Genomic DNA, 19299 nt, shown 5'->3' with positions numbered 1-19299 from the left:
GTTTTTTTAATAGCAAACACACATCTTATCGGTAAATAATGGTAAAATAAATATTAGAACTGAAGTTCTTCCTGTGTAAATGCACCAGTGGAGCAGTTCTATATCATAACATCCACATAAACCAGGGTTCTTCACACTATTTAGATTTGTGAGCAACAGACTGAATTTTACTCATTTCAAATGAGGTTGTGGACTTTTGGACTTGTTAACTTACATAACACTTCATACACAAATCAGGCAGTTGTAATAACAGTACAAAGAGGTGAAACACTGATTTACCTACTTGCCCGGCTTGAAAACTTCTTCACACATGATGCGATCACTCAAAGACTCCTCAAACCATCCACTAATGCCTTTAGGAGAACCTCATAAATACAAATAAAATACAAAGACTAACAGACTCTTTTCTCTCATTGTCAACATTTGCTAAGAAACGGTAAACACTGATGTTGTTACCATGGAAACCAACGGCCACACTCCTACACTGTTTATTAAACAAAGCTGGACTGACCATCTACCTGTACTGCCTTAGCAAAGTACCTGCGGATGACCTTTGACCTACTGGCCACAACTGAACCAGGAGAAACTAGAAATCACACGGTGTGAAGATGAACTGCTGCCTGATCTATTGTTAGTGTACACAGGGACGAGTGGAAAACACACATACATGACCTGTATAACCCAGAGCAGACATTTCCTTACATGTAGAACTCAGCCAGGCTTTTCCCCACCAGTCGCGCCGACCTCAGCCGGCCGATGGCTCTGTACATCTCCATAGCCGCGTGAGACAGTTCCTGGTGCAAGAAGGAGACAACAAGGCGTTGGAGGAGGGCGAAGGGGAAGTGAGGAAAAAAGATAATTCAATTTACTGTATCCGCTGAGATTCTTGGACGTCACATCAGAAAACTGATTTTGAAAAAACTAGATAACAAAATGTGTTGGGGGGCCCCCCGAACACATTTTGTTGCGGCTCCCGCCAAGCCGCGGGACTTACGAGATAGTGCCGTTCAAAAGCTTCCACCGACGACAACGCTTCTTTCAGCTTTTTGTACGGGCTCTGCAAACTGTTGACTGTGGAGGGAAAAACAAAGACCAGTTTAAAAACCAGATTTGGGTTTGGGAATCGACGTCAGTGTTCATCATTAACATTTAATTGACATGTCTGCTTGAAGAAGCTGGCACTTGTTTCAGAAGGGAGAGAATCAGAGCCCGGGGGGGCCCTGACAGAGCCGGGGGGGCCCTGACAGAGCCGGGGCTGCAACAGACGCTCAAAAGCAGGAACAAGAACTGAGATTTCTCACATGGAAACTGCCACAATACAACTTTCAACATGTCTCAGATAGAACTCCACAATTATTAATCTGAGCATCTTTTTATATTTTCTTCTAAACCAGGGGGTCAAACACATTTTAGTTCAGGGGGCAAATAACCAATTTCATCTTGAGTGGACCTTTCCAATATAATAATACCTTAATAACCTTTTAATATAAACTTTAAAGTTTTTCTTTGTTGTGGCGCAGAGTATACGTGATGAAAATGTCTATATTTTCAAAAAAGCAAACAATTACCACCAAAAATTACTGCAACCTCAACATGAAGCCAAATTTAATGAAACCTGAAACAACCTGCAAACGACAGTACCCATTTTCAACAAACGCACAATAAGTCATATATAGTGTTCTTTTAATAAAGAGCACATTGCATTGCAACACAGCAGTAATACAATGTGGATAGGGAATCTTCAATATTGGCTGAGGCCCATTTATTCCAAATGTTTTTACTAAAAATTCGGTGATTTGTCAGTTTTACACCAGTTTTAATCTCACAATGTGCATGTCATAGTGTCTCTATATTTTGCCAGTTATTGGTAACATTTTTGATTGACACATTTTAGTGAGCTCCCTATAAAGGGTTAATCAATGCTCATGACTACCTACTCATTTGGAAGTTATGGCATCTTTTAGTTTGGATCAAAACAATCAGAAAAGTTGTAACTGATCATTTATTTTTATCAAGCAGCATCCTGCAAAGAAAGAAAATGGAAGAGCAAATGAGAAGAAACCAATTGATCTATTTGAAGATGCTTAATAGAGTATAGAGTACAAGTCCTTTATAGTTCCACTTGTATTTGTCAGTTTTTGCAAAATAAAAAAAAAAGAGAATAGATGGTTACATGCTGCAAGGAGACATGTTTTACAAACTACGTGACGACACAAAACATCATGAGCAAAACATCAGGGGACACCATGAAGATAATAACACTCAGAACATGTGAAGCTTGAGCTTTGTTGTCCGCTGCTCTTGTGGTTTTCTGGCTAATGCTGCACTGACGCGTCTCTTGAATGGTCACGTTCCATACATTATGACATTATTCTTCGGGTTTGGTTGAGTTCCCATACTCTTGGATAATCTGCGCCTGTCGTATGTTGAACAGGGCAGAATGTCAAATGTAGCTGAAACACAAGTTCATTATAGGTACAGAACCAATAGACTGAAGATCCATTCATCTTGTAGTTTGGGGTGCTCACAACTACATACGCTCAATTTCAGCCACCAACTCGAACATTGCAGATGACATTTTGTTAGGCCTGCCGCTCGCTGCTGAGCTGCCCAGGATAGTAATCTTTGCACCTCGCTTCTTAAAGGAGGAGAATTAACTTTAAATGTACGTTTTGTGACTTTTGTTTTTCAAGAAAACTACTTAGAGAAAACTAACTGATGCACAAAGAGAACAGGCAAACACACAGAAAGGCCTGAAGCCAAAGTGCATCTCCGTGTGGTGATCAGAGCTAGAATATTTACTAAAACCTCAAACACGGGAGAATAAATGTTTTGTGGACATTGAAAAATGCAGTGAAGATTTAGAATCAAATAAAAAAGGTTTTATGTCCTCCTACTGCTTGGTATACACTTTGTAATCTTGAGAGGCGAGGTCAGTGTTTACTGATCAGTGTCTGCTTCTGCCCTCTGATAAGGAAGAAGATACTCGAAGCGATGGAAAACATCTGCCTGGACTAAACTGCTGGCTAGAATCCGGCAAGATATGCAAATATTTGCTTAACACGCTCCACTTGGCAGCAGACGACTCACCCGTCTCGGGTCTCTCGTCTCCCAGCCCGGCCAACAGATCCACTGTCCTGTTGAGGTCCTCCGATGTGGGTCCTTTCTCCGACACCAGGCCACAGAGCTCCCCTAAAGACTTCAGCTGGAAACGTCAGAAAACACGGCAAAATTTTAAGATTTCAACTGAAAATATGTTTAAAATCTTATTACTTTTAATATTTATGTTAGATTTTTCAAATAAGGAGGTAAAAGAATGAGAAAATAAAAGACTAGACGTAAGTTTTGAAGAAAGAAATTAAGAGAAAATCGCACACTTACTTATATTTGAATAGTTTTGATTGGTTGGTAGAACCAAGAGGGTTATACAATTTACCTGACATTAAGTCTATTGGCAATGCTTTTGTTTCGGCAGGGATGTCAAACATGAGACCAAATCCAGCCTGCAAGAGGCTTTAATCTGGCCCGCCCAACCACCAAGCAAATTGTGAATATTTCCAGGAAAACATTTCAGGTGGACATTTCACTGTATTTTGCATCAGAAGGATTCATTCAAATTGGCTTTGCTTTTTGTGAAAACACAGAAATTTTCATCTCGTATGCTCTGAGCCATGGCAAAGAAAGTGGTTTAGCGGTGCGGCCCAGCTGAGATGAAACATTGCTCGCTGAACTACAATGTCCTACCTTGTCTGTAGCATAAGCCCAGAGGCCGACAGTGTGGGAGCAGTTGGCTGCTAACTGGGCCTGATCGCAGCAGCCTTCGATCCTGTGCAGAACCTCCAAACAACTGAGAAACACCCAGCAGTCCAGCGCCCCCTCCACTACCGACACCTGACACACACAATGAACAAGAGGGTTCAGGCAGCGAAATACGGCTGAGCTTTACCAAAGATGCCACCGTACGGGTGTGTTTACCTCCAGCAGGCGCAGCTCCTGGACGCAGTTGTGGAGCAGCTCCAGCGCTCTCTGGGTCACCTCCCAGGGCCTCTGGAGGAAGATGAGTAAAGTGCATTGGCGAGAGAACAGGTAGCTCCTCAGGTCCAACAGGCTGGCCTCTCCACGCTGGATACCGTCCCTCTTCTCCATGTCGATGGGCCTCCGGAGCAGCAGGCCGCTCCAGTTCCGCACCGGCAAGCAGAAGGAGCCCAGCCAGTTTGCAGTGTCTGTGGGCAGAAACCGACATAAACTACAGTACTCCCTAATCTAACTTCACAGACGTCCTGAGGAATGGTGACATACCTCCAGCGCCAAAGTTAAGGACATACTGGGTAAAAAGAGCATCCAGTTCATCGTACTGGACCAAGGCGTCCTCAAACTGCTGCAGCATTTCAAACACAAAGGCCAGCTCCTCCTGCACAAGCAGACACGCCAGAACCGTGACACAACCGCAAACTCCACAGATCAAACACAAGGGTCACGTCCACGGACATCCAAATGGGAACAAAAGTTTTCTGATCTCACTTGAAAACGTTGAATTGAGAGCCTGAAGATCCGACATTTGACAGCATTTCAAGCATTTGTGCTTACCTGGACCATGAAGTATTCACAGAAGCTCCAGCCCGGCTGAGTGCGTTTCTCTCGGAGTGTCCGCATGTCGTCCTCGAATCGGCCAAGGTTCTTGGTGAAAGACATCAGTAGGAGCGTCCGCAGCTTCAGCAGCAACGAATTCCAGGACTCCTGCGACCGGGACGAGTCCTTCAGGGGATCCGACAGAACCACACACCTGGCAGGGCAACATGGAGGCATTCATCAGAGATCGCAGGCTTTTATTATGTTTCAACATACAATTCTTAATCATACACTTCCTCTACCAATAAATGGAATATTAATCAACTGCAGTCATTTTTCAAATGAATCTGTGGCTATAATTTAATAGCTTCATGTTGAGATTCGAGTCATTTTCGTGAGTAGTTGTTTGGTTTTTGTGTCTCATGAGTCCAGATTTTTCTTCTACTCAGTCTAAAATATTTCAAACAGTGTGATGGAAAATTAAATCTCTTACCTGTCGTTCTGTTTATTGCAGAAATCACTGCGGATCTTGTCCACGATGGACGACCGGGGCAGGATGTTGGTCTTGTTCTTCTTCTTGGTGTCATTGGTTTCCACCACGATGATGACCCAGTCGGGCGAGCTGTGTGTCCGCAGGCTGTTCTGCCAGCGCATCATGTCCTCCTTCACTGTGCTCTTATAAGACTCTGTATCCTGCAAATAAGGTGCATTTTTTTATCAAACACGCTGTCTGTTGGTCGTGTGTGTGATTTAGTGGGTTTTTTAGTGGCTATTTTTAGTATCTTAAGCTCTTGTAGCCCCCACGGTTTTAGACCCACTGTTAAATCTTTATTTAATAACAAAGGGTTATGCCAAAGAGCAACACTCCAACTCTCCCTTCCTTGATCCCCCCACAATTTTAAAAATGGTCTGGTTGTTTCCTTCTCAAACAGCTGCCAAATCTAAATTTGGCAGCCTTTAAGCAGATGAAGCTCCTGAATGATCTCTGCAGGACCCCCCAAAGAGACCTGCAGTCCAGGTCGAGGACAACTGTTAACGGTCATCAAGTGTCATTTCTCACAAAGAGACACTCGCAGTAACATAGATGGACAGTCACTTAATTTAAGTTCTTTACAATTATGCAAATTGTGAGGTTTAACTGAATATCATACTCAAAATATTCTTAAAAAAAAAGTGTCCAGGAGAACATTTTATTTGTCACTTCACTAAATAAATGCTATAAAATATAAACTATGTTTGAATATGTTAAAGCAACATAAACCAAGATATAATTATATATAAGGTCGATGACACATAGGCAAAGATAAGAAATATAACCTACACTATGTAACCACACGCGTAAACACACACACACTTAAAATAAATGAATGATAAACAAATGATGAAATACACTATATGTATGCACATACAAAGGTAAACACACGTACAACACATAAAACATAACTCTCCCATTATACAGTAAACTGGTCTTGGTATGTTGAGCAAAGAGGCTGTTTACACATCAGATATGATCTAAAGAAGGAAACTATGCTGACGAGCAGGTTCACGTCCTACAGCTGAACTCCTTCACCTGCAGTGACCGAGGGGGTGTGAGTGAGTGAGCGAGGAGGACGGATGCTGGAGGGACGGTCGTGTTCGTTTAAAATTGGCTGGGATGAGAAGAAGAGAGATATAATATGATAATATGATGAGTCAGCTGTTATGTAACAAGCCCCGGGGGGGGGGGGGGGGGGGGGGTAGTGTAGCTTGTGTAACTTTTGTATGTACATTTGTCGTCTGGTCCAATGTCATCCACGCTCGCTCACGCTTGTTTGGGTTTTCTTTGTAAAAAGCCATGAGGTGGCCATGTTGTAACTGGTACTACATAAATAAAGGGAGTCATGACACTCAGGAGGCCGTCATTGTTGATATTGTCCATCTCCCCGTGCTTGAGCAGAACCATTTACCGCACAGGTGGAGCGCACGCACAGTGGCGGTGGAGTGGTGGAGCGCACGCACAGTGGCGGCAGAGTGGTGGAGCGCACGCACAGTGGCGGTGGAGTGGTGGAGCGCACGCACAGTGGCGGTGGAGCGCACGCACAGTGGCGGTGGAGCGCACGCACAGTGGCGGTGGAGTGGTGGAGCGCACGCACAGTGGCGGTGGAGTGGTGGAGCGCACGCACAGTGGCGGTGGAGTGGTGGAGCGCACGCACAGTGGCGGCAGAGTGGTGGAGCGCACGCACAGTGGCGGTGGAGTGGTGGAGCGCACGCACAGTGGCGGCAGAGCGGTGGAGCGCACGCACAGTGGCGGTGGAGTGGTGGAGCGCACGCACAGTGACAGCGTCTTTGCCTTCTAATTGAGACGTTTCCAGAGAGTGTTCGTTGTTTACACAACGGAGTGCCAGTGTTTTGGAAAAGTTCCACGTTGGGAGCCGTTTTCAAAAAGTAGCATTGTCAGTGAACCTGAGCACCGCTGCTGTGCTAAAGCCAGCAGCGGTGGTTAAGCTCAAATAGATAACGGTCCCAAAAAGAGCAGACAGCTCGTTATATTTCAAATAATATCAATCCATAACCATGATTGTACATTATTAGATATATATGATATACAATTATATAAATATATGTAATGTATTCAAACATTTTCAAAAGATAATTAACTTTAATATAAAACTGCTAACATATTTATTCATGGAGAAGGGATGGAATCTAATAAGTTGTACTCCTTTTTGGACATGCCAAATTAATCTATTTTACTGTTACTTCACGGCTGCTTGATTGGTTAAATATCTTTGGTTTATCAGTGAGCACTGTTGATTTTGATATTTTAATTTGAGTATGTTCAAAATAAAAAAAATGTTATGAAATGAAATGACCTCAGTTACTTAAGTTTGCATTTTGATTTGTCTCTTTTCTCTGAGCTATTTAGTGTTTTGGTTCCTTAATCCTGTTAAAATAACTGTGTTAAAGTATATTTTGCAAAGTTGCCTTAGTTTAAACAATTAGATTTTTTTATTTTCCCATTTGAAATAAGTATGAAGTAATATCTAATTAGTTTGAAATAAAAATTACACAACAAAATATCACTTTTCATGTTCATGTTTCACTGTTGATGTGGAAACTTCCTCAAAAGCCAGAAGCAGTTTAGTTTTTATGTTGCAAAGGTCACTTTCTCAGTGTTGTTGTTTACCTTTTAGTATATTTACGTCATTTGAACATGTCAAAATTGCACAAATTATATGAATGAAAGTATTTTTATTGAATATGTACAAATATATCCACAACGCTATGCCATGTCCAGTAAATGACTTGTGGGGGGGGGGGTGCGCTTTAAATGTTCTTTATAGGGGGAAAACTCTGCTCTGCGAATCCCACAAAGCTTTTGGATCTGTGGAAGGTTCTGCCATCTCAATTTCAGATTCCAGACACCGCCTGCCAAGAAGTGACCGCTATTAGTTTTACTTAGGGTGTGACCGATTAAATCAGGCGATTATAGCCACCGGAGAATATTCAGTAATCCGCCAAAAGTTGACCAACTGAAACTCACCGCCGTTACTGAACTGGATGTTTACTGGATGGTGAGTTAACTAGGTTGTGAAATAAACAACAACTCAATAAGTTTCCCATGACCTGCCTCGTCGTGTCATTCACGCTTTATCGATATGTTCGCTGGTTCTACGCCCATGCTTTTATCACTGCCACCACAATGGCCGGGCGTCGCCATCTTGGAAGTGACGCATGTCATTACTAATTCACGTTCTTACATCGCCACATCACCCCGGCACAAAGACAATGTAATCGTTTGATATATCGGAATCGACCCCAAAACATCCATATCGGTCGGCCCGAGTTTTCCTCCAAACATCCGGAGCTCTGATGTTTGCCGCATGTCACTGCTGATGTTCACGTTCCACTTAATCCAGGTGTTTGAAACACACAGTTCTACAGGTCTCAAACAGCAGAGCGTGTGAAAGAGGAAAGTCCAGGAGATGCTGAACAATAAACAAAGAACAAGCTCATGTCACCATAAATACGCCAACGAGTATCAAAACCGTCCGATACTCAATTCTAAAAAATGTGATGGGGACAATGTCCCTGGGACACCCGCAGGAACTAATGTTGGCGTGTTGCAGCTATGTTTCTTCTTCCCTATGAAAGTCATTCAGCCGTGTGGGAAAAATGACAGTAAAGCCATCGAGTTCGGTTCTCAGGCGTTGTAACTGACACTATTTTCTCCACGATGGGTTTATTTGCCTGTCAGGTCGTAACTCACCGCGGTAAACCTTGTCTAGGGCTCCGCCCACCTGTTCAAACCACCTGTGGTCGTGTGCTGCTGCGCACATGAGAATCTGCTGCACTGTGCAGAAAAATGAGGATAAGCTGGAGCTCCAGGAATAAATAAAAATCCTCCGATATTAAGGTTGTGCATGAGTGTGGACTTCTCCGTAACTCTCCATTTAGCCTTGGGATCACTCCTCTGACACGGCTTAGCTCTTTGTTTTCTCCAGAGCAGTGCTGCAGCCACATGTGTGAGGTGAAAGTTCGGGTGAAGAGCTGCTCAGGAATAATATATTTGCAAGTTTACATGTTGAAATCTTCTGGTCGTTACTTCTTACAATGATTTGTCAATCCAGTGCAGCAAATGCAACATTTCCAATGATTAGGAACAAATCTGTGAAGGAAGCAGACTTTTTCATGCCAAGACTCTTGAGCAAAATCGCGAAATAAACCCACATGCACTTTGCATACAGTGTTCTTTCTCAGGGCGGTATTGATTTCCACTCATTAAAATTTAAGCAGTGCAAATGTTGGCTTTGGTTAAGACTGATTCTGGCCTGTTTGCCCACTTAGCTCACTTTACTTAGACGGGGCTTGAAGCGTGGTGCCAGTAAGTCCATTAAAACGAGAGCGTGAGGACACAGCAAGCATCCCAGAATATCTCTGAACAGGCAGCACGTTTTGGCCCCCGTCTCTACATGTTTCTGGCTATTTTTACCGGGCATTTGTTTGAACGTTCTCCACAAAAAATATTACAAATACTCTTCTTATCATGTCTCTGTTGGTGATCAGACACCTCGTTTACCTGATAATTAAAGCTCATCACACCTAAATGCAACAATCTCTATATTTCTACCTTTTTGTCTGGATCAAAGGACCAAATAAAGACCAAAACACTCAAACTTCTCCACTGTATTGAATCGCTCACTGACTACTCCAACAGGCATAACAACAGGCACGGTTCTTGGGAAATGCCATGAGTCACGAGCTGATGACAGCACTTCCTTAAACTGAGCAGCTGCTCAGTCAGCAGCAGCAGGTTCCCACTCCACTTCTTGCTTTGCTCATCTGCTTTCCCTGTGCAGCCCTGCAAAGTGCATGTGAAGCCCAGTGTGTGCCAACACCCTCTGGCATGTAATGGACTATAGCATGAACAATTGTTTGCATGGACAGAGTGGGATCGGGGTGTTGTTCTCAAAGTACTCACACAGCAGTCAGTCCAGTAGATGTGCAGGAATGGGAAGGTGAGAAGCGCCTTGTTGCCCTCCTTTGGGAGGAGCTCCTCTTTAAACTGGACAAAATTAGCCTCAAGGTGGATCATTTTCGGTGCTCGGCCGTACGTCCTGCACAGGAGAGAAAGCAGAGTGTTACAGTGTTTAAAGTGAGCACGACCACTGCCTCGCTGAATCTGTCTATTGAATATGAAAACCTGAGATTTCTCAAAACTCCCAAACTCACTTCGGTTCAGGGGGCCCTCCAAAAGTGAAGAAAGTTTTGCGGATACACTAGAATCCGTTGTCGTGTAAACGGGGCCTTAGGCTGGTCCGTTAAGGCTCCGTTTGCATGACAAGGTTTTGTGAAGTGAAAACACATCGATATTGCATTTTCGTTTTGAAAATGACCATGTCCATTTACACGGAAACGGCAGAAACGCTGAAAACGAAGTATTTAGCATGCCTGACCACGAGTTGGTTGTTTTTGTAATGAGAACACACACACGTGTGCTGAATACAATACACTACAAACATTCACAATGTTGCGTACAAGGACATTCTAGTGGACAGACGACAAACTTGGACTGGTATTAAAGTGACTCAACTCTCACACAGAATCTGGACGAGGAGTCATGACACTCTGGAGGAAACCTTGTTATTGTCCATCGACTTGCACATGTTTACTACGGCCGTGGTGAACATGGCGTTACCGTCGTTTCCACGAGATGGGGCCCGAGCTTTTGCAGAAGGTTGTGTTTTCACAAGTGTTTTCAATGACTTCCACCGTGGGGGCCATTTTCAAAACGTTACGCTTTCAGTGAGTCCGAGCATGTAACCGGAAATGTAACCGGACAACAAAAACGCAAAGAAAGTTTAGCCTTTCAGTGAAAATGTTGTGTAAACAGGGCCTCAAACAAACGTATGATGACCTCACTGTGCTTCCAATTGTTTACAATCTTTTTAGTGCAACGCAGTGAGTATAATCTCCAAATGTTTACATTTAATGCTCCTTTTTTTCACAAAAATCTAACAAGAAAACCCTTTATTTGCTTTTCAAAAGTTGCAATTTGAGATCCTTTCCGACACAAATATTGTTGTTAGGCTTTTTTCCCTTGCCAAGGTCATCTCTGCAGCGATCAGCCTCACAGGATGGATCTGGTAAGGAGCGTCCACTGCGGCACCTTGATGCAATTGACTGACTGATTCTGAAAACCCATGTCTATTAAAACACTGTCTCTGCATGGTTAAGAAAGAAAAAAAGCCATGTTATACAGCTAAACTAATTAATACTTTAACCTTTGGCTCATGTGTCTTTATCTTAATTTCTAATCAAAAAATAAATAAATGGGGCGAGATCATGTGGGAGTCCCACCCAGTACAACATGAATCTGATAAAGTTTGCGGTGTGCAGACTGCAGGATGAAAACACAAGCTGAACGTCAGCCTACGATGTTTTATGTTTTGTTTATGTCCCACACACTTTTTTTTGGGCGCGTTTTGCCATTTTAGTCACAAAGCATCTATTTGGGTTGAATTTCATCGCTGATTGTTTTTGGTTGCAAGACCATGACAACGGCAGTCCTTGAACCGGTCTCACAGTGTGACGTAGGACCACTGATTCAGACCCAAGACCAAAGATGTTGCCACGATTCTCTCATCTTTTGTCTGGGATGGAGGAAAATTGCACAGGCATTAAACAAGCTGTTCCTTCCTTCCTGCTGCTTGACAGCACCTGTGAGTGTCATAACTCATGATATGTGCACTGACCGCTCCCAGGCATTCCTCAATGAGTATGCGCTGTTCCCTGAGGTGTTGACATTGTGTTTTCAAAGCAGCAGTTTAAAATTGTTGTGTTGATCAGTTAAATTTGGAGCTGTGACCCTTTCAAGCTGACCAGAGTGTGTGTGGGATGTTTCTGTGAAATGGATGTTTGTAATATTGGACTCACCTCCTCCACTCCATCGGCTCTCGGGGAAGTTGTTGAGCCAACGAGGTATAGAGAGATGTGAACAAGCCCTGATCTCCAGCACCTAGAATCAAACAGGAAAAACAGAACAGGTCATAAAAGAAATATCAATCAGCTCGGGGGTGAAGGGAAATCTAAACTCCAGATTGTGAGCAAAAGCAATAATCGTCATCTTATGAGAAAAGTATCAACAAGACAGCATTCCAAGAGAAAACGCGTCGGTTTTGTATTTTCGTTTCAGGAGCGTTTTGTATTTACACACAGTGGTGGAAAAGGTACGGAAATGTTGAAATTTTCTGTAATTCTGACCAAAAGTTTTACTCACTTCAAGAACAAAAAGCAAATATCAGAAGTCTTGTTTGATGATACTGTAGAGCACATGTATTCACTTTTAAACCATGAGAAGACCCTTAAGCATCCAGAATAATTCCTGGTCGTATGACTGTAATTTGGCTGATGCATCATGGGATGCTGAGGGTTTGTCAGGACAGATTCACAGTGGGGGCATCATGTCTGTTCCTTTCAGTGAACTGCTTTAAAGATCTAAAGCAGGGAAGGCAAACTTCAATCAGTGTGAAGGACATGAGAATGTCCTACAGGGGGTGAATCGTGTATTCATAACAATCATGGATGCAATCAAAGACAAGCAAAAGTGCCTCAAATGATAATTTCCCATCATTACCAGTGAAGCTATTAATTCTAGAAACTTTTGAGAATTGAGCCTAAAATATAAGGCTGTGGCCCAGCTGGCTATCCAGAGTGGACCCATAGAGCTCCAGTCCATCTCAGGTCAAACACACAGAGACAAACACTCAAAAACACGACTACAAGCAATTTTGAGTCACAACTATTTGCCTCAAATACGTGTTTTAGGACTGTGGGAGGAAAATTTAGTACTCACAGCTGGGGTTGCAAAATTCCGGGAATTTTCAAAGTTGGAATCTTTCCATTTGAATTAACGGGATTAAAACAGAAATTTACTAAATTGAAGGTTGGCCCTCCACAGGGAGCTTAAATATAGCTGGGGAAAATATATTTTAGCATAATCTTGGCTAAAACAATCAGATTTAATGCAAGTCCACTCCTCAATCACATGCACACAGCACTGCTTACTGCAGGGCTATTGAGGACTTTTTTGGGGGGTGGGGGGGCATTTTACCTTTTGATTGGGTGGGGGAGTTCATGTTCTTGTTGTTCATTAAAATAATTGTTCATTGTTCAAGAATTAGTCACTAAAGTTCTACTCAAATAAATCAGTTGAAATGTCATGTTTTTTTAATTGTATTATTTTACATGGATGTTTGCTTCTGACAAAACACAAATATTTACATTTATGTTTGTATATGATACAGTTTGTTTAAATTACCCCCAATTTCCAGTTAATTCCCATAAATTCCCTTAATTCCCATGACAAGTTTCCAATTTGGAATATTTCCAAAATTCTCCAGCTTAACTTCTCATGGACAGTTTCTGCAAATTTACCAGAACTTTTGTACCCCATTGAAACCGTCCTCACAGCACAGGGAGATAAAGCAAACTCAACACAGAAAAGCCCACATTACCGCTGTATTGCACATAAGCTAAACGTCATCAGAAGGAAAAAAAACTAACCAGGAGAATTTCAATTAAAGATTGTAAAATAGATTCAGTAAAAAACAGAAATGGAGCAACCGAAAGAGGGTTTGGATAAAGTTGTCAGGGGCTTGCAAAACAAAAAGCAAAACAAAAACAATGCCACTTTTACTTTGGTGGTAAAAGCACTAAAAAAAATAAAGGAAAAACAAAACTTCCAAACTCGTTGACAAAAACCAAATGAAGCAAGAAGCAGCTCTCAATTAGGAGGTGAAAGTTGAAAAGATTTTCAAAACCTTCTTTCTATCTTTTGTGCACATTATTTAAGCCCTTGAATAAAAACCTTGGAAAGCAGTGCTGTATTGCAGTGAATTCCTGTGTACATTTATATTTGAAGCCTACTGTTGGCTTCCTGTGTGGATCCTTGACAATATTAAAGAGGCAGCGCAATGTCCTTAATGTGTGTGATGTGCTGCGGATTAATGTGTGATATTTATATGGACCAGCCAGGCTTGAATCAGCCACGGTTACAGGTCAATACAGTCATATTATTTACACCGCTGAGCTTGGCACATGCTATCCTTAGACTCCGTCATGTGTAGATGTGTCTTGTACCAAAGTGCACGATGAGCCATTTCAACTTGCTCACAGGAGAGAAGCACAGCTATTAAAAGCTCTTTACTGCAAACTTAGCTTTGATTATCTCTCTCCTCGTGACTATCATTCATGCATCATTGACAAAGCCGTTTAAAAAACACACCGTAGCTGAACAAGAGGCATTTCAGCTGAAATGAAATCCTGGACTCTTTGCAACAATTGACCCGGGAGCCAAAGGGTGGGAAAGCTCACACAGTCATCACTTTAGCACGGACACTTGTGCCAAGCAGGGTGAAAGTAGTAATAGTGATTCTGCTCATTCAGCCATCCAGCTTCCATACCTACTTTATAGCAGCCAGAAGACTGTGTGCACAGGGAGAATATGCAAACTAAATGCAGAAGGATCCTGAGGTCAGAATAGGAGGCCAGAGAGGTAGCACTGACTCCGCCTCCATGTTCTCAGGCTTTCACACAGTCCAAAGATATTCTAGTTCAAGGCGATGTTCACACTGCATGCAAATGTGACCCAGTTTCAATTTTCTGTGAAGGTTACAATCCTGATGACACACAGCAGACCCAGGCCTCATCATATGTGGTACCAAATGGGATAGGTACCTGATGTCTTTCAATGCGACCAGAGTCTGAACGGTCAAGTCAAGGGTAAGTGATTTCCACCTCATTGACGTTAGGCCCCGTTTACATGACAACAATGTAGTTAGTATGCCGGGCCACAGGAGGGCGCTGTTGCTTGATTTTGTAATGAAACTACACAGATGTGTGCAGAGAACAAAACACTATAAACCTGAAGAAAATGGAGAGAACCTGACATCCGTATGGACTGATGAGGCATCGGATGATATCAGGGAGAGTCTCAACTATTAAACTACTGATCTGGACCACAAAACTAGAATATGGACCGCGAGTCAAACCACTACGGGTCGTACCACTACGGGTCGTACCACTACGGGTCGTACCACTACGGGTCGGCAATGTTTGTTTACACCTGGATGATCAGGAGGGAGGGGAGGGAGGGAGAGAGGCTCAGTAAGAGGCTCTGTAGCCTCCATCAGTCTCTGCAGGAGGGAACAGTGACCATGAAAGAATCTTCCTCCTTGGGAGCCGAGATAAAAACTTGAGGGATACAGTGGATCAGAACACCGGTGTCGTGTAAACAGAACCCCCAAAAGGGAAGGAAGTTTTGTGGATACACTCGTATTTGTTGTCGTGTAAACGGGGCCTTAGACTGATGTGACCAATCTGCGTCGGAGGAAGTGGAACTGGAAAATGTGTGAAGAGACAATGGAAGGAACAGACAGTGTAGACACAGGTGACAGGATTAATGTTTGGAAAAACTGTCAGTGAATCTCCTCACATCCCAACCCCACCACTCCGACTCCACATCCACTCATGCCTCTGTCCGGAGGAAGCAGCCGCTGCTCCACAAAACCTGTTTTAACCTCTTTTTCCTCTCGTCATTTTGTCCAGATTCTGTTGGCTCCTATTGCACAACCACCTGAAAATGGATATACACGCGCTGACCATGTGTAGCATCCATAAGTATCCCGTAAACACTCGACGTGACGTCTTCTTCTGCACATGCGAGTCACTCTGTGGTTGAATAACATTCACACTGCAGTCTGACGGAGGTTGCAAGAAATCCGAATTGGGCTTCAAGACTTGCCAAGTTCGTTGATGGCTCTGAATTTACAGTCGGCATAAATAAATGTACACATTGCCCTCCTAGTCAAGTGAGTAAGCCCAACAACCAAATACTCAAATATACTTTAGCCCGTCATTCAAACCAAATTGGAAAACATACATATAATCACACACTTTAACATCAACAATAACTCACTACATGAACTGCACAAACAAAATATCAGAACTCTGATCAGTTTCCAGTGAAAATACCTGTTAAATACCCAGGATTTTATAGTTTAGTTTGTTGGTACCAGTTGGCGCGCTTGTTGGAGCTCAAAACAAACCGTGAAGAAGATCTGTACCTCTGGTGCTGAAACAGATTCAACTGCACCCCAGTAGTGACGCCTGCTGTGTGCCTCCGTCAGAGACCATCTCTCCAGAGGGCCAGTAGCTGGATCCTCACGGCTGCTGGGATGACGTCCACGTCCCAGTCTCAGCCACCTGCGTTGTCCTCCCGTCTCCCGGTTGTGGTCTTCCCGCCGACAGTTCAGCACCACGCTCCTCCTCTGGTGGCCATGCTAACCAGCGAGCTCGCTCCTGCTCCGGTGGAGTTAACTGAAACAAGTGCGCTACCAGACCACAGTCCTCACAAACACCGTCTCCCTCAACAGGGTAAAACTCTGTCCTTTTTCTCCTGATTGCCGGCGAATCAAACTATTTCTTCCTCCTCGTTTACTCTCTCGTAGTTCTCGCGCGTCCCCCTCTCTCTGCCCCGCCCCCTCTCTCAATAGGTTAAAAGTCAGAATGTCACCAACGTTTCCCTTCTTGATTGACATCTGTCTCCCCCTATGAGCAACCGGAACGGCACATGGTACATTCAAAAACAGTAGGAAAAACCTAAATCAACCAAGTCCTTATATCCATCCCAAAATGCAGAACCCTCTTGTACAACAGAAAATGTACAAACCTATATACACAGTAACAGGGTCGGGGTAAACAGGGTACTACATACATTTCTGTGTTTGACTTGTGATGGACTGTCCAGGGTGTACTCTGTATTTTACCAAACATCAGCTCTGATCAGCTTAAGCCCCCCCCCCCCCCCCCCCCCCCCCATGAATACGCTGGATAAGCAGGTGTGGAAAATGACCATAAAGTCTAACTAATATCAGAGTTTCTTTTAGAGTATTTTTACACTGATGGTGGTAATTTGTGTGTTTCCATCAACACTGACTGAGGCACTTGTTCAAGCTACATTGAAAGTGGGCCATTAAACTGAGAACAAAGCCTGTTCTATAAAAGACAGAATACTGTGCAGCTCACAGTTAGGATGAGAAAATCCTCAAATAACCTGCAGAATGAAGTCATCGTGAGCCCAATCCGTCCAGAGTCCTGTAGCACAGCCAAACATGAGTTCACTGACAACAACAATGCAGCTTGAATTGGATATTGTGAGCAAGCTATCTTATCAAATGCAATAAGGTGAGCAAACATCCCAAAGTCGTCATTTCTGAGCCCAATTGGTAGTTTTTTCAGAATGAATTTGGCAAAAATCCACATTTTCCCCCCTTGATCTGAAACTAGCGACCAAAAGAATTAAAGAGGGAGCATTGCACACATTTCAGTTACTGCAGCTGATGGTACATTTTCAGGCTGCAGTACATCTAAAACTGACCAAACATTGATTCTCAAATTGTGAGTTGTGACACAGAAGTCTGTTTTCAGCAGTTAAGATAAAAAGTTAAGCTAAAACTCAATGAAGTGTTGGTAATTCACACTCCTTGACACTATGTTGTGATACTAATGTGACAAAGTTTGTTCACACATGCAAATAGTCCCTGATGACAAAGGGATGAATTTCATGATGCTGAGAGGAGAGAGACCTCTGCAGGGGATGAAGCCTTCTAAAGTGAAAAGCTGCATCTGAGTGGAGGTTAATTTTATTGCATATTTGTGCATGAAAACAGTTGAGTCTGTAAAAAAATGGCTTAAGTTACTAAAGTGAAGATATCTGGTATAGATGATGCAGCTAATTGAACACAAGGGGAATATTTCCTTCTCTACATCCCCGTTTGCTGATCATTTGATCTTCTAGTCAGCTATCTCAGGTTTATTCAGACCATATTTTCATCCAGTGTATTTGAAAAGTTGAGTGTTTTTTTTGATTTGTTTTACCATTTGGCAGTAAAGTGTGACGCTAAAGAACCGCTGTTCTAAGAAATCTGAACTTGGAATGTTTGCTGAGCTGCTATCAAACACAAGGCAGCAAAGCAAACAGCCGTTGGATCCCTGTGACAGCGTGAGGCAATGTCACACTCGGCAGAAAACACAGTGCTGCTCATCTCGGGGAGCACAGGCAGAGCGCTGCATACTAAAAAGAATTTTTGTTTGGATGTTGTGCAAACAACGGGAAATTGACATTGCGACACGTGCCTTTGCTTTCCAAATGAAAATGTGCCTCATCTACAAGAATTGCATGTCGATACAGTTTGCAGGTGATCTGAATTTAAATCAAACACAGTGAGCGGAAGGATCTCCGGGTGTCATGGGTGGCCAATGAAAAACAGAGATAAAGTGACGTAGATTCCTTATTTAATGGGAAAAGAATTCAAAATGAAAGAGACTCCTACATAGCAGTCGATGACAACAAGCAAACGTAGTAAACGAACGTCGCCTATTTACCACATCATCTCTGCTATAGCATGAAAATGGCATTTGCTCAACCTCTATTAAAAGCAATATATGGTCTCATCTGGGGTGCACTGATATTGATACCAGTATCTGTTTCGATATTACAAAGTACTCATACTTGTACTTGTTAAAGATCCCTGATACAACCCGGCGAATATTACGTGACATCATCTGTCAGCAACGTCGCCCGCAGGTATGCAAGAGAGGACGAGCGATGTCGTGGATTAAGAGATTTTAAATAGAATGAGAAGAGTAAACCTTATGTGAGCCATTCTTCTCATGAGACAGTAAAATCAGACTGTAAACTATGTTCTGCCAACATATCAACAGCTGAAAGACAGTTCAGACAACAACCAGCAACTTCATCACCAGAGACATTTGGACCATCACTTCGCCCGATGTCACTCAGCAGTTTAGCTGATCAGTGGATCAGGAGGATTTTACACCGAGCCGCGGCACATGCTACACGCTAAAGAGTTTTGTTGCTTACACGCCAGTGATGCTACATGCTAAAGGGTTTTGTTGCTTACACACCAGTGATGCTACATGCAAAAGAGTTTTGTTGCTTACACACCAGCAATGCTACATGCTACATGCTAAAGGGTTTTGTTGCTTACACACCAGTGATGCTACATGCTACATGCAAAAGAGTTTTGTTGCTTACACACCAGCGATGCTAGATGCTAAAGAGTTTTGTTGCTTACACACCAGCAATGCTACATGCTACATGCAAAAGAGTTTTGTTGCTTACACACTAGGCATGCTACATGCTAAAGTGTTGTGTTGCTTACACAC

The 19299-nt window shown here is 43.0% G+C and overlaps 1 protein-coding gene across 1 annotated transcript in view; it reads right to left on the bottom strand.

Moving 5' to 3' along the window:
* trappc10 (trafficking protein particle complex subunit 10) overlaps window positions 1-19299 on the bottom strand; it is a 40748-nt gene that overhangs the window by 19456 nt on the left and 1993 nt on the right. Inside the window, exons 2-11 of the mRNA XM_080477996.1 lie at window positions 11986-12067; window positions 10031-10166; window positions 5063-5262; window positions 4588-4783; window positions 4300-4411; window positions 3976-4223; window positions 3745-3891; window positions 3091-3205; window positions 995-1071; window positions 703-794 (exon numbers count right to left, since the gene is read on the bottom strand). Coding sequence (XP_080334122.1) covers window positions 703-794; window positions 995-1071; window positions 3091-3205; window positions 3745-3891; window positions 3976-4223; window positions 4300-4411; window positions 4588-4783; window positions 5063-5262; window positions 10031-10166; window positions 11986-12067 — 1405 coding nt within the window. The remainder of the gene's footprint in view (window positions 1-702; window positions 795-994; window positions 1072-3090; window positions 3206-3744; window positions 3892-3975; window positions 4224-4299; window positions 4412-4587; window positions 4784-5062; window positions 5263-10030; window positions 10167-11985; window positions 12068-19299) is intronic.

Source organism: Lipophrys pholis (genome assembly GCF_963383615.2).
Source record: "Lipophrys pholis genome assembly, chromosome: 13".
NCBI classification, from domain to species: domain Eukaryota; kingdom Metazoa; phylum Chordata; class Actinopteri; order Blenniiformes; family Blenniidae; genus Lipophrys; species Lipophrys pholis.
Note: the sequence above shows the minus strand (reverse complement) of the source record. Positions and strands in the feature narration are given on the sequence as shown.